The sequence below is a fragment of the Rhinatrema bivittatum genome, chromosome 2 (assembly GCF_901001135.1).
Source record: "Rhinatrema bivittatum chromosome 2, aRhiBiv1.1, whole genome shotgun sequence".
Lineage (NCBI taxonomy): Eukaryota > Metazoa > Chordata > Amphibia > Gymnophiona > Rhinatrematidae > Rhinatrema > Rhinatrema bivittatum.
This window is the reverse complement of record NC_042616.1, coordinates 765,198,058-765,212,814: the sequence shown is the minus strand read 5'-3', so window position 1 is coordinate 765,212,814 and position 14,757 is coordinate 765,198,058. Positions and strand designations below refer to the sequence as shown.

Here is a 14,757-nt window from a genome sequence, read left to right as displayed (position 1 = left end):
AAATCTGAGATCAGCCAATAAAGCGCTACTAACAATCCCATCAGTAAAAACAGCGAAACTAACACAAGTTAGAGAGAGAGAGCACTATCCTTAGCTGGTCCAACGTTATGGAACACATTGCCACTAGAGACAAGATTACAGAGTGATCCAAAAATTTTCAAAAAAAGTTTAAAAACCTGGCTATTCAGAAAAGCATTTCACAATGAGAATAGAGAATAGAAAAACTCAGAACAAGGTTACCTAAATAAGTGGTCCCACAACTTTTATTTTATTTTATATTCAATAATTAAGTTAGAGAACTCCAGCTTAAGTATAACCCTTGTATGATTGCCATATTAATCATATACGTGGACTAGATCCATGCCACATTTCTGATACATTATTTTATATGAGCATGTACCGACATTGTAATGGCACTTTTGTAAATTCATTTGTAACCAAACCAAATATATGTGCCTATATGTAAACCGTTGTGATGGTGCATTACAAAACGACTGTATATAAAAGATTTTAAATAAATAATGTTTACCCATCACAGAGGCATGTCTAGACCTAGCCAAATAACTTATTCAACTAAGTCAACTTTCCCCTGGAACAGCCCCACAACACCGCCAAGATACCGAAACCTCGGCATTTATTCAGATAACTCAAAAGTTGTCCAGATATATCCCTTTGAATATTGGCCTCATAGTCTCTCTTTCTTTTCTGTCCTTTAATCAGTCACCAGTCCACGATAGGACATTGCCTCCTATCCTGTGCCTTTTTAAATTTCTCAAGAGTCTCTCATGAGAGACTTTATCAGATGCCTTCAGAAAATGCAGATATATTATATTGACCAGCTCACTCTTATACACATGCTTCAAAGAATTTGAATAGATTAGTAAGGCATGACTTCTCTTTGCTGAATCCATGCTGGCTCTTCCCTATTAAGCCATGTTTATTCATATATCCAGTGCTTCCAGTCTCCTGTTAATAAGGTTTGCAAAATCCAGCCCTTCCCATGGAATTCCCAGTTCCCGTCTGCAGCGCTGCAGGAAGTGACTGCTCCCCCCTTGCCCTCCCCCATGCCTGTCCCAGATGGTTGTTAGGAGAAGGACAGCAGCAGCGCAGCACTGTCGTCGTCCTTGTTACACTGGGCCTGTGTCGTGCTTTGAACAGTTCAAATGACAACACTCTGGCTCTCCCAGCCCAGAGCTCAGCTTTTCCTGTGGTTCTGACTGCAAGGACAGTCCTGGTGCTACAGCTGAACACCATGTCCATAAAGCTGTGAGGTTCGGGGGCCAGCCCAACTCTTTAAGTGGATTCAAAGCTGAGCGGTTCAAACTCAGTAAAGCTTTGCCTTTTCAGCAGTGTTAATCCTGAAATAGTTCTGTATCCAAACAGTTTTAAACTCCTAAACGGGGCTAAATTAGAGCAAGCTAAGGGTTTTACCTCCTAGCAGCTTTCACAGGTAAAGTGTTTCCTGCAGTGTCCCTCACAACACCCTCTGCTGACGTTTTATCTGGGGAGCCCCCGCTCATTTTTCCTGTACAAGTTTCTTACAGGAGGCAGCCGGGTTCTCTGGAACACAATCCCAAGCTTATCTGTCTGTAGTTTCCCCTGGCAGTTACTAGTTCTTTTTACTGCTCAGGGAGTTAGAGGATTTACTCACCTCACTGAAGTAACATTGAAGTGAAGTTTAGAAGCCTGGAACAAGGTCAGGCCGATGCATTACCAACGCGCTAAAAAAGTGCATCCAAACTGGGGACATTTTTTTTTTTTTTAACAAGCGCACAATTGTCTCTCCTGGGCACTTGATGCAATAGGCAAATGAGCCAACATGCTAAAAAGGATGCACTATGGATAAATTGTGCATCCCTAGAGCGTCCCCTGCATCGAGCACCCAGGAGACATAGCTGTGTGCAGGTTAGGGAAACAGACGCTCATAAACTTAGCGCCTCTTTCCCTAACCTGACTGCTTGAAAGACTTTTTTTTCTGCTTCTGTGGCTCCTCCTGCTTAGTAACGCAACAATATTAAGTCAGAGAAGCCACAGAAAAGCAGTATTTTATGCTTTTCTTCCTGTACATGGTTTGGGAAGCCTCATAATGCCAGCTCCGGGGCCGGCATTAATGTTTGAGTGTAAAAACATGTGCGTCCAGCTCGCGGTCATTTTTTTACATCGGGCATGCCAGCTAATAGCCTCATCGATGTGCGTTTACATGTGATGAGCACTATTTGCTACGTGCATTTTGGATGCACTAATCCCGGTGTTGCATGGGGTGTAGGTCTAGCACATCCCAACCGCACGTTCAGCAGCACGCAGACCTTAGCACCTGATATTGCATCGGCCTGGATGTTAAACTAATTTCAGAGCCTTCATGCAATCTGTAAATCCTCAGAGGTTAGCAAGGACCTCCTGCTATTCAACTTGAGGTAATGCAAATGCTTGAATTGCCATGTGTCTGAAGTGATGAACTGGGCAGCCTGGAAGGGCTATGTTACTATGCTTTGCTTTGCTCTGCTTGCTTCTCGTGATGAAGGCATCAACCTCCCAGGCCCTTGGGTGTGCCGCAGGGCATTTCTAAGCCCTTGAACCACTTCTTTTCAAGCCAATCAAACTGCTTGTAGTTCAAGGTTGCACTTCCAGTCACTAAAACAAATTTGTATCAGGAAGACGAATGCTAATCCCACAGTTCCATATTGAACCTTTTGTGGGTAAAGATTTCAGAGCTAATGGCTTCCTCTTTCATTTCTGAAGGCGAGCAGATATGCAGCTATCATGGAACGCTTGCACCCCCAAGTGCAGCAGTTTCTGAAGGAGGGCTTCCTGCGAGAGGAGTTTGTCCTGGACAATATTCCCAAGCTGCTGAACTCCTTGCGTGACTGCAACGTTGCCATCCGCTGGCTGATGCTCCACACCGCGGACTCTGGTGAGGCTCTCTCAGCTCATGGCTCAAAGCTTTTACCCTACTGGAGCTCTATGCCAGGAAGCCTCTGGCTGGTATGGGCTGCCCCGGTAATGAGGTTTGCACGCAGTGGATCGTTTCTAGTGCTAAGCTGTCCTTACCATTCATACAACCGTTGCACACTCAACCAGTGATTTCACATCATGGAAGCTGGGAATATGACAGTAGATGAATACCAATAGACCCATTCAGTCTGCTCAACTTCCTTCCTTTCCTATTGCAATGCTAGCTGATCTCTGGCTTTCTTAAGGATCCTTTGTGCTGCTGCCTCACTCATCTTCCTTTCACTTTCTCTCCATCCAATTTCTAAACTTTTCCACTCCTCCACCCCCCACCCAGCTACCAGCCTCTCCCTTTCTGACTTCTCCCCCACTAAATGGCCACTGGCCTCCCTCCTCTCTTTTCCTCTCACAGGCGCCCATCCACCCTCCCCTTCTTTCCCCTCTCCTCCTACCCCAGAGACAGTAGCTTCCCTCCTCTCCTGTGGGAGGCATTGCCCCAGGAAAGAAAGGTGGGCAGATTAGATTGGCCTTGAGGTCCTTATCTGTCATATTCTGTGGTTCTGTGAGCAATCCCAGAGAAGAGTCCTGCGTGGGGTTCTTCCCTTACAGATACTCATAACTTGTGTTCTTTGCAGCCTGCGACCCAAACAACAAGCGACTACGCCAAGTCAAGGAGCAGATCTTGACAGATTCCAAGTACAAGTCCAAGATCCTTTTCCAGCTTCTGCTAGATACGGCCCAGTTTGAGTTCCTGTTGAAGGAGGTAAGCGTGCCAACCTGCTTGTCCGTGTTTCCGGTCCGTTGCATGGTTGTGAGCACAAGCTTTTAATGCTCAAGACAATAGACCGTAGGATAGTACCGTGGTTGTCATTATCTCCCACCTCCCCAGTCCTCTCCCATGCCTCCTTCTGTCAGCGGTAATCGAGGTGCATGCTTCTAACCCTGGTGTCCTCCTTTCAGAGCTGCCTTTCCTGCAGCAGCTAGATATGTCCTGGCAAGAATGGCAGGTAGGTCAGGTTAGAGCTCAGCAAATGCGACCCCTCTCATCAGAGCCCACTGTAGACCGCATACCTAAACCTAAACCTCTGCTTTGAACTGGCTGAAAGGCGGAACATAAATCTAAATAAAATAAATAAACCACCTGTGGATGAGAGAGGGCAGGTGTCGCTCTAGCAGGCCACGTAATGCCCATCAATTCCCCATTGTTTGAAATTTTGGCTCCATAGTACTGGCTGCATGGAAAGCAGGAGCCCATACTGAGAATCCCTCATCAGGTTCAGTCCCTAACACTGTTATCTTTAGGAGTCTATATACTAAAAATACATTGCGCTTAACGTGCATGCTAATACTGTTAGCCTGATTATTAAATAACATGCTATTTACAAAGGCCCTAATGTGGGCGAAAAGTCTGTATTTAGTACATATGCAAGTGCGTTAATGTTTGTCATATGCTGGTGTGTTTAAAACTTAAGGGGGCAATATTCAAATCCCTTTCGGTGGGGGCTTTGAGTGTGGCTCAACCTGCCTTCAGGTAAAAGTATGTGCATTGTTTAGCAGTGCTCATGCTTTTATTTGCAGTCCTTTAGAGGCATTTTCAGGGGTGGAGAGAAGAGCAATGTACTGTATGTTGAATTGATTATTCAAACTTACAAGCACTGTTTCCTATTGAAAAACTACCCACATGGAAACAGATACTTTTTCATTTGGCAATAATCAAATTGCTTAGATTTACGGGTGCAAACTCTGTAGGTAAAAGTACCCATGGAGTTTGCAGCATTGGGAGCACGTTTGATTTTTGCTCCCTAAAATAGCATGCTATTTACTAAAACCCTGGTAGGGAAATAAATTTTGTTTCATACTTGTAGCCTTTGAAATTTTGGCCCCTGGTCCAGAACTGTACTAAATACATACACATCTCCACCACAAAGACCCCCACTTCCCCCCCCCTCCCTTTCCAACTAGGCCCAAGCAGAAAAAGGAGGGACTCTTGCCTCCCCCTGGGTTTGCCCCCTGTTCCCTGTATGTACCCGGATCAGTTCAGACTGCTGGGTTTTGCCTCCCTTCCAGCAGATGGAGACAGATAAAAACTTGTAGAGCACCCCCTATTAGACTGGCGTGCCACCTGCATCTCCTCAGTATTTCTCTGTCTCCAGCAGATGGAGGTGATGCAAAACCTGCGGTCTTCACCTTTTGTCTGGAGGTGTTGACAGAAAAAAAAAAAATAGACAGACTAGCAGATCTCAGGACAAACCAAAAAAAAAAGGAAAAATCCTCCCAGGAGGTTGGCAGGTCCCAGTGGGGCCATCCCTCCTGGTTGCAGGATGTGAGGAGCTGGGGGTTGGTGACCCCGCGGGGCTCCCAGATGGCAAGGCATCTGAGGGGATATCGGTAGTCCGGTCCCTCCCCCCGCTGTCCCTCAGTCCGAATTTAAAAAAAAAAGCAGCAGCTTGTCCATCTTCTTCGGTAGCAGTCAGCTACAGAAAAAAAAAAGAGGAGCCGGCGCTGGAAAGAGAACTAGGTGGCAGGTCTGTTGTTCAGACGGTCCTGGAGTGGCAGGAGCATTCGATGGGGTAGTGGTAGCAGTGTCTGTCCTACAGGTAGACGTCTCTGCTTGGCCAGGTGGTTTCCCTCGCCCCTCACCCCCTGTCTACCGATGCCACGGCCGACGCGATGTGTGGCCTGCGGGGAGTCTGCTTTGCGGCTCTCTCATTCTGGGCTCTGCGTGCACTGCCTTCCAGGAGGGAAAGGTCCCTCGGACCGGCTGCCAAAGTCCCAGGGAGCTGGCAAACGGGCAGCCGCTCAGATTGCTCAGGCCGATCCGTTCCCGCTGAGCGTGGGAAAGGCAGTCATCTTGGAAACCTTTGCAGCAGCGCAGAAAAGAGCATGTCACCGGTTCCCAGCAGCCCGGAGGTCACCCAGGATCCCTCACTGGATGAATTGGATGAGGGGCCCGATCCCCCGGTGGGGGAACGGAGCGGTCCTTCAGCATTTTACCTGGACTTTGTGCTTTTAATGCACAAAGCATTTTTAGCTACTCAGAGCCAGCAGCCAAGAGTCACCCTGCAGGAGAGACCGGAGGGCCCGCCCCGGAAGGTTCCTCCTCGTCAGGATTCCCAGGGGTCGCTACGTATCAAGAAGTTGCGGGGCTCGTCCCTCCCAGGGGGCGGGGCCTCCAGCCCTGCTGTGGCGGCCACTGGTGCTTCGGATATGCTGTCAGGTCCCCCAGCCCTTCTGGGAGTTGACCCAGAGGAGGATAATGAAAAAAGGACGCCGTTGGAGGGCAATGATCTCAAAGGTGGTTCGTCTGTTTCATCGAGAGGAATTGGACCCACTTATCCCGTGAATTCTGGCGGAGCTCGGTGTGGAGCTTCCACAAAACACCCTCCCTCCGGTTTCCGTGGACCCGGTCCTGGCAGGATTACGTGGTCCATACAAGACCTTTCCTCTTCACCCCATGCTTCAGCAGTTGACCCGCGAATGGGAAGTTCCGGAGGAGGGCAATGGACAAGTTATATCCCTTGCCTGAGGAGGTCTTAGAGGTGCTTCGGTCTCCCAAGGTGGATGCCTCGGTGTCGGCAGTCACAAAGAGGACCATGAGTCCAGTTGCTGGGGCGGCGGCCCTTAATGACCTCCAGGACAGAAAGCTTGAGGTGCTGCTGAAGCGAATTTTTGATATGTCGGCGCTGGGGATCCGTGCGGCCGTTTGCAGTAGTTTTATGCTCCAAGCGAGCCTTCGCTGCATCCAACAATAGCTGACTTCTCAGGACCTCCCACCTGATGAATCCACTCAGGCGGAGTGCTTGGAGGCGGCAGTGGCATATGGAGCCAATGCCTTATATGACCTCCTCTGTACGTCTTCCAGAACCATGGTATTGGTGGTTTCGGCCAGAAGGCTCCTGTGGCTACGCAACGGGTCGGCTGATGTATTTTCCAAGGCTCAACTGAGTTCGTTACCTTTCAAGGGCAAATTCCTCTTTGGGGAGGACCTGGAACAGTTGATTAAGTCCTTGGGGGAGAACAAGGTTCAGAGGCTTCCGGAGGACAAGCCTCGACCTTCAAGACCTTTCTTGCAGACCCGTTCTTGTTTCCGGGGACTTCGGAGATTTCAGCAGAGCAGAACTCCTGTTACTGGTCAATGACAGTCTGGGAGCAGAGCACAGTTCTGGTCTCATTCCTTTCACAGCCACAGGCCCGCCCACAACAGTGCCAGCTCTGCACTGCATGCCGTTATTGCGGCGGTGCGCACAGGCGAGTTCTTGGCGTCCCTGGACTTGACGGAGGCATATTTGTACATATCCATCCACAAAGACCACCAGAAGTTCCTTCAGTTCAAGATTCTCAGCCGGCATTTTCAGTTCTGTACCCTGCCGTTCGGCTTAATGACAGCCCCTCGCACATTCACCAAGATGATGGTGGTCATGGCAGCAGCCCTACGGAAGGAGGGCGTGTTGGTTCACCCATATCTGGACGATTGGCTTACTCAAGCAAAGTCAAAACTTCTCTGCGAGGCTGCGGTCGACATGGTCATGAGTCTCCTGGAGTCCTTGGGATGGGTCGTCAATCAGGCCAAAAGCAACCTTCTCCCATCTCAGGAACTAGACTTCTTGGGAGCCAGATTCGACACCCATGTGGGGAAGATGTTTCTTCAGGAGGATCGGATCTCCAAGCTGATGCAGCAGGTCAGAAGGCTTTTATCTCTTCCTCTCCCCAAGACCTGGGACTATTTACAGTTCCTTGGTTCCATGGCATCCACCTTGGAATTGCTACCATGGGTGTTTGCTCATATGAAACCTCTACAGAGAGCGTTACTTTCCCGTTGGGACCCGAAATCAGAAGAGTTTCAGGCCCCCTTACAGCTCACAGAGTCCGCCACATCCAGTCTTGGCTGGTGGCTGATTCCAGAGCACTTGCAGTGCGGGGTAAACCTCAAGGTCCCCCAGTGGGTGGTGGTGACAACGGATGCCAGCCTCTCCAGTTGGGGAGTGGTCTGTCAGTCGTGAGCTGTGCAAGGCCAATGGTCCTCTGAGGAGAAGAGCTGGTCGATCAATCGCCTGGAAACGAGCTGTTCGCTTGGCTCTACAACAATTTCTACTGCTGGTACGCAATCGGGCTGTCAGAATTCTGATGGACAATGCAACAACCTTGGCCTACATCAGCCGGCAAGGTGGTACCAAGAGTCAGCAGGTGGCCGCCGAGGCAGAGCAACTCATGATTTGGGCAGAAAAATATCTATCTCTTCTGGCAGCATCGCACATCATGGGCACGGACAATGTGCAGGCAGATTATCTGAGTCGGCAGACAATCGACCCAGGGGAGTGGGAACTCTTCGATGAAGCCATGGAACTCGTGGTTCGCCGATGGGGTCCTCCACATCTGGATATGATGGCAACTCAAAGGAATGCCAAAGCCCCTCGATTCTTCAGTCGCAGGAGGGAACACGGTGCAGAGGGAGTCGACGCTTTGGTGCTTCCATGGCCGACCACGGTTCTTCTCTATGCCTTCCCACCATAGCCTCTGGTCGGCAAGATGCTTCGCCAGATGGAGGTACATCTGGGGAAGGTGATCCTGGTAGCTCCAGAGTGGCCCCGATGCCCGTGGTTTGCGGACCTTATCAATCTCGCGGTGGACAATCCTCTGCGGTTAGGTCACCTTCCCATTCTTTTACATCAAGGCCCTATATTTTTCGATGAGGTGGATCTCTTTTGTCTAGCGGCCTGGCTTTTGAAAGGCAGCAGTTGAGAAAGAGAGGTTATCAGGAGGACGTGATTACTACTCTTCTCCAGGCGCAGCAACCTTCTACCTCGCTGACTTACATTAGGGTTTGGAAGGTGTTTGAATCCTGGTGTAAGGATCAGGGTGTTTTTCACCATTAGGCTTCCATCGCTCAAGAGCTGGCTTTTTTGTAAAGAGGCTTAGCCAAAGGGTTGTCTTTCAAGTCCCTGCGAGTCCAGGTGGCGGCCTTGGGGTGTCTTCTGGGTAAGATGCATGGTACGTCTTTGGCGTCGCATCCAGATGTCGTCCGCTTCCATCAGGGTGCGAAGAATCCCCCAGTCCATTCCGTTTGTCCATTGTGGAACCTTAACCTGGTGTGAAGCTCCTTTGAGCCTCTGAAGCGGACTACATTAAAAGATCGCGCGTTAAAGACGGTATTTCTGGTGGCTATATGTTTGGCTCGTAGTGTCTGAGCTTCAGGCCCTTTCCTGCAGGGAACCTTTTCTGCGTATCTCAGATTCTGGGGTCTCTCTTAGGGCTGTTCCGTCTTTTTTACTGAAGGTGGTCTTCTCTTTCCACATGAACCAATTGGTGGAGCTTCCGGCATTTTCAGATTTGGAAGTGGAAGCGCCGCACGCTCGGGGGTTGAAGCGCTTGGTCATCCGCCGAGTTCTCCTGCGCTATTTGGAGGTCACAAATTCCTTCAGGGTTTCTGATCAGTTGTTTGTCTTGTGGAGTGGCGCTATGAAGGGCCAATGTGCGTCCAAGGCTACTATTGCCTGTTGGTTAAAAGAGGCTATTTTGTCTGCTTACATCTGCAAAGGCAGGTCTATCCCTGAGGGACTGAAAGCACACTCCCTACGGTCTCAAGCCACTTCATGAGTTAGGTGTCAGTTGGTTTCGCCGCAGGAAATCTGTAGGACGGTGACCTGGAAGACATTGATACTTTTGCTCGTCATTATCGATTAGACGTCCAGGCTCCGGATGTTAACAATTTTGGCAGCGGAGTCATTCGAGCGGGACTCTCAGGGTCCCACCCTGCGTAGGGAAGCTTTGGTACATCCCAGCAGTCTGGACTGATCCAGGTACGTACAGGGAAAGGAAAATTGGTGCTTACCTGCTAATTCAGTCCAGGCGCCCTCCCAGGACGAGGATTCAGTTCTTTTATTTCTCCATGAGAGCCCACTCTAATAGCCAAAAGTATCAGAAGAAGATGACATGTTACTCCTTTCTATATTCACGTTGCTCAAACATGGGCTTTTTATTATTACCTGTTCATCTTGTTGATCTGCCAAGTTAGTCTGAAATGTTACTAGTTATCTGCTTTGAGACTGTTTATACTGAGGAGATGCAGGTGGCACGCCGGTCTAATAAGGGGTGCTGTACAAGTTTTTCTCTGTCTCCATCTGCTGGAAGGGAGGCAAAACCCAGCAGTCTGGACTGATCCATGGTACTACAGGAACGAAAATTAGCAGGTAAGAACCAATTTTCCTTTGACCTGGCGCCACCGAGGGTCATCATGCTAGGCACTGCCAGATCCCCACTGGAGGTCATGCCAATAGGTTAAGAGAATCTCCTCCTGCCACCTCGGCCTGAGGGTGGAGGCAAAGATTCCCCTTCCTCCCTTTAAATTTGCATCAAATAGCATGGACAAAGCTGAAGAATACAGAGAGTGAACACATTATTAGGGCTATGCTCCCTTTTAATATAGCCCTTTGAGTTCTTGTAGAATGTGAGTAAATCTTTTTAAATAAAACAGAATTTTAATACATTGGACTTTAAAACCTGATATATTACGGGGGAGGGGAAAAGGAGCTAAAATCAGCTTTTAACGCAGTTTTAGTACATAGGCCCCTTGAATTACGTAGTGTTGCCTCTTGTACCAATCTTTCCACCAGTGAATGCAGATATATTATTTCTGTAGAGTTCAGTTTAATCAGAAACTCATTGTTATTAAAATGTCTACAAAAGAAATTTGTTTTCCTTATGACTATTGGTCTGTATAAGCAGCTCCAATCTGTATTTATCTGAGTTTATTGCATCATTTGGTTGTGCAGCGTGCGCCAATAAAAGTTTACTAACTCCTGCCTGCGGTTGTAAAACAGATGTTCAAGCAGATGCTGTCCGAAAAGCAAGCCAAGTGGGAAAACTATAAGAAGGAAGGCTCTGAGAGAATGATGGAACTGGCTGATGTCTTTTCAGGAGTCAAACCTCTGACAAGAGTAGAGAAAAATGGTAGGTCAAAAAGTCTGCCCTAGGCTGCTCTGCCAGCATTGCTGATCTTGAAGTCCCGTCTCGCTCCCCTGCTAATAATTCCTTTCACTGTTTGCCACCCCTATGCTTTGCCACATGGGAGCTAGGGAATCACGGTTTTCCTGTTGCATCTACTTTTTATTTGTAGAGTTAGAGAAGAGCAGGAAAGGAAGGTATGGATCAAATCTGACTATTCGATTTAAAGGCACAATATAAAATAAATGTGAACTTCTTTCACTGACATTCCACGACATCAGCCAGGATTTCTTCTGACGTAGGTACAGGATGGATTGGCGTGACGGTGAATAATGGGAATAAATCACACCAGTGACTGGGTGGCAGTACAGGTCAAATGGGCACCATCTAGAGAGAGAGCCCAAGAGATGCACAGCGCTAAGCATTGGGGAATTCATGTTGAAATGTGATTTCTGGAACCAGAGGAGGACACGTGCTTTCCATGTTCACGCACCATTTCCCCCTCAAAAGTTTCTAGGCTTAAAAATGTAAAAGGGCTTGTTCCCTGTACGTACCAGGATCAGTCCAGACTCCTGGGTTTTGCCCCCCCTCTAGCAGATGGAGACAGAAGTTTATAAACAAAAACTCCGCCTACATATAGGCTGGTGCCACCTACAGTCTGGCAGTATTCTTCTGTCTCCTAGCAGGTGGAGAGGGTGCAAAACCTACAGTCTGTGTTAGGCCTACGTTGGTTAGGTGGTTTTTGTGAAAAAAAAAAAAAAAAAAAAAAGGTAGGAAAGTTTGTTGGTTTTTTGTCTAGTGGGAAGGGACCGCAGAGGCTTGCCTGCTGGTCCCAATCCCCGCCTCCCAGGGGAAGTTAGGGTCCTGAGGGGACTGTTCCCCCTGGTAGAGGCAGCCGAGGAGTGGGAGAGCCCCACGTACCGGCTCCACAGGGCTGGGGGTGATACCGGGGGTCCCGGCTCACTCCCCCCAGCTGGCTCCGGATCCGAGGTAAGCAGTTTAAAAAAAAAAAAAAAAAAAAATTTTGTTTTTATTTATTTTGTGTGCTGTGTGTGGTGTGTGTGCTTGTGCTTGCTAGGCTGTGCTTGCTCGCGGTGACTGGGGCCCGCCGATCCGGGGAGAAAACTTTGATTTTTTTTTGTTCTCTCTGCCTCCGTTCGCCGCGCCAGTGTGAGGGATGCCTCGGCAGGCATCGTGCAGGGCCTGCGGGTCCGCGGCAGGGAGGCTGTCGCGCGACAGTCTTTGTTCCGCGTGCGTGGGCGGCGGAGAAGGAGGGTCGGCGGTGCCTTCGGCGTCTCGGCGGGGTAGGCAGGACCGCGAGGGTAGCAGCGTTCCCGGAGCGGACGGCTGCGAGTTCGTCAGGGACGGCGGCCATTTTGCCAGCGTTTTCGGCGGGAACGGCGGCCATTTTCTTAGCGCGGGCAGCACAAGTTAGCGCGGGCCGGCAGACCAGCGCACAGGTGCGGGACCCGCAGCGTTTGTCCCCCCAGAGGGTGTCTGGAGGCGAAGAAGGGCCGTTAGGGTCCAGGTCTCCTGGGGATGATTCCCCCGAGGATGAGGAGGAGGGGTCATCGGATTCCTCCTTTAACTCGCGGTTCGTGTTGCTTATGCATAAGGCGTTTAAAGCACGCCGCCTGGCTCGGAAGAGAGGTCCGGGGGTCCCCGCTTCTGAGAGCGGAGCGCCAGCGGTCAAGGCCCCAAAATCCAGTACGGGGGGAGGGGGGCTGTCTAGGCCCCGGCCCAGGCCAAGGCCTCTTCGTTCCAGGGGGGCGGAGGGGCCTTCGCTCTCCTCGTCAGAGTCGGAGGCGCTGGCGGATCCGGAGGAGGATCTGGACTGTCCATCCCAGCCCCCGAGGGGGGTTGAGGGGGATGAAGAGCCGGAGCCTAAGGATGCAGGGACACTGCACGCTGCGGATGGGGACGATCCGAAGGTAGTTCGGTTGTTCCATAGGGATGAGCTAGGGCCCCTCATCCCGGAAATCCTGGGGGAACTGGGAATCCCACTTCCCCAGGTAGAATCTCGTCTGGGTCAGACGGATCCGGTTGTCTTGGGCCTCAGGGGTCCCTCGTCGGCGTTTCCACTACATTTCTCGGCATCGGATTTGATGTTAAAGGAGTGGGATACTCCGGATTTGGGACTCAAGGTAGCTAAGGCTATGGATAAATTATATCCACTGCCGGAGGACGTGTTGGAACTTTTGCGCCTGCCAAAACTTGATTCGGCGGTGGCGGCGGTTACCAAAAAGACCACCATCCCGGTAACGGGAGGTACGGCTCTCAAAGATATACAGGATAGGAAGTTAGAGGTTCAACTGAAGCGTATTTTTGAGGTCTCGGCGTTGGGTATCCGGGCCGCGGTTTGTAGTAATTTTTCGTTGCGAGCCGGTTTACGCTGGGCACAGCAGCTGTTGGCGAATGAGTCTCTATCGACGGATGAGGCGAGACAGGCGAGTCGATTGGAGGCGGTCATCGCGTATAGTGCGGACGCCTTTTATGATCTCCTGCGCACTTCGGCACGGACCATGGTCTCTGCGGTAGCGGCGCGGCGACTGTTGTGGCTTCGCCATTGGGCGGCGGATGGTACCTCCAAGGCTAGGTTAGGCTCTCTTCCCTTTAAGGGGAAGTTGCTCTTTGGTAAGGAGTTGGAGGATATTCTAGAATCCTTGGGGGAGAATAAAGCGCACCGTTTACCGGAGGATAGATACCGCTTCCGGGGTGCTCCAGCCGCTCGGCCGCGGTTTCGTGGGGGCCGTAGAACTCGTGCGGCGCGAGGATCGAACTCTTCGTTCCGTCACGGTGCGGCCCGCCAACAATCGTACTCGCAGTCCTTTCGTGGGCGTCGATTCGGCCGTCCGGGGGCCAGTCCGGCTGTGCAGGGCAGTAAGCCAGCGCAATGAAGTGAGGCGGTCCGTTCCTCGGTTCCTCCGGTTGGAGGCAGGTTAAGCCGGTTTTACGAGGAATGGACCAAGATTACGTCGGATCAGTGGGTCCTAGAGGTGATAAAACACGGCTACACGTTAGATTTTTCACGCCGTCCGGCTCCGGCTTTTCTGGTATCCCCTTGCGGGTTTTCAGAAAAGCGCCGGGCGGTGCGGGAGACTCTGGCGCGGTTGCGCGACCTCGGGGCCGTCGTTCCGGTTCCGACCGGCGAACTCCGACAGGGCCGGTATTCCATTTATTTCGTGGTACCCAAGAAGGAGGGGACGTTTCGTCCCATTCTCGACTTGAAGAGTGTCAACAAGTGTCTAAGGGTTCCGCGTTTTCGAATGGAAACTTTGCGGTCCGTGATCGCGTCGGTCAGAAAAGGAGAGTTTATGGCCTCTCTGGACCTCACAGAGGCGTACCTGCACATTGGGATTCGACGGGAGCACCAACGGTTTTCTCCGTTTTGCGGGTACTGGGACAACATTACCAGTTTCAAGCGTTGCCATTTGGCCTCGCAACGGCTCCGCGCACGTTCACCAAGATTATGGTGGTGGTGGCGGCGAGACTCCGCCAGGAGGGGCTGTTGGTGCATCCATACTTGGACGATTGGCTGATTCGGGCCAAGTCGAGGACTCTTTGTCAGCTGGCGATTCAGCGGGTGCTGCACCTGTTACGCTCACTGGCTGGGTGGTCAACCTGGCCAAGAGTCATCTGGTGCCGTCGCAATCCTGGAGTATTTGGGGGCGGTGTTCGACACGTGTCAAGGCACGGTGGCCCTAACGCAAGAGCGTATCCTCAACTACAGGGGCAAATTTGCAGGTTGTTGCGCAAACCGGTCCCAGTGGTCTGGGACTATCTGCAGGTCTTGGGCTCTATGAACTCCACGCTAGAGTTAGTTCCATGGGCGTTTGCGCATATGCGTCCCTTGCAGTCCGCGTTGCT

At 50.7% G+C, this 14,757-nt stretch overlaps 1 protein-coding gene across 1 annotated transcript in view; it reads left to right on the top strand.

Moving 5' to 3' along the window:
- WASHC5 (WASH complex subunit 5) overlaps positions 1–14,757 on the top strand; it is a 205,789-nt gene that overhangs the window by 36,070 nt on the left and 154,962 nt on the right. Inside the window, 3 exon segments of the mRNA XM_029592012.1 lie at positions 2,740–2,911; positions 3,585–3,712; positions 10,767–10,896. Coding sequence (XP_029447872.1) covers positions 2,740–2,911; positions 3,585–3,712; positions 10,767–10,896 — 430 coding nt within the window.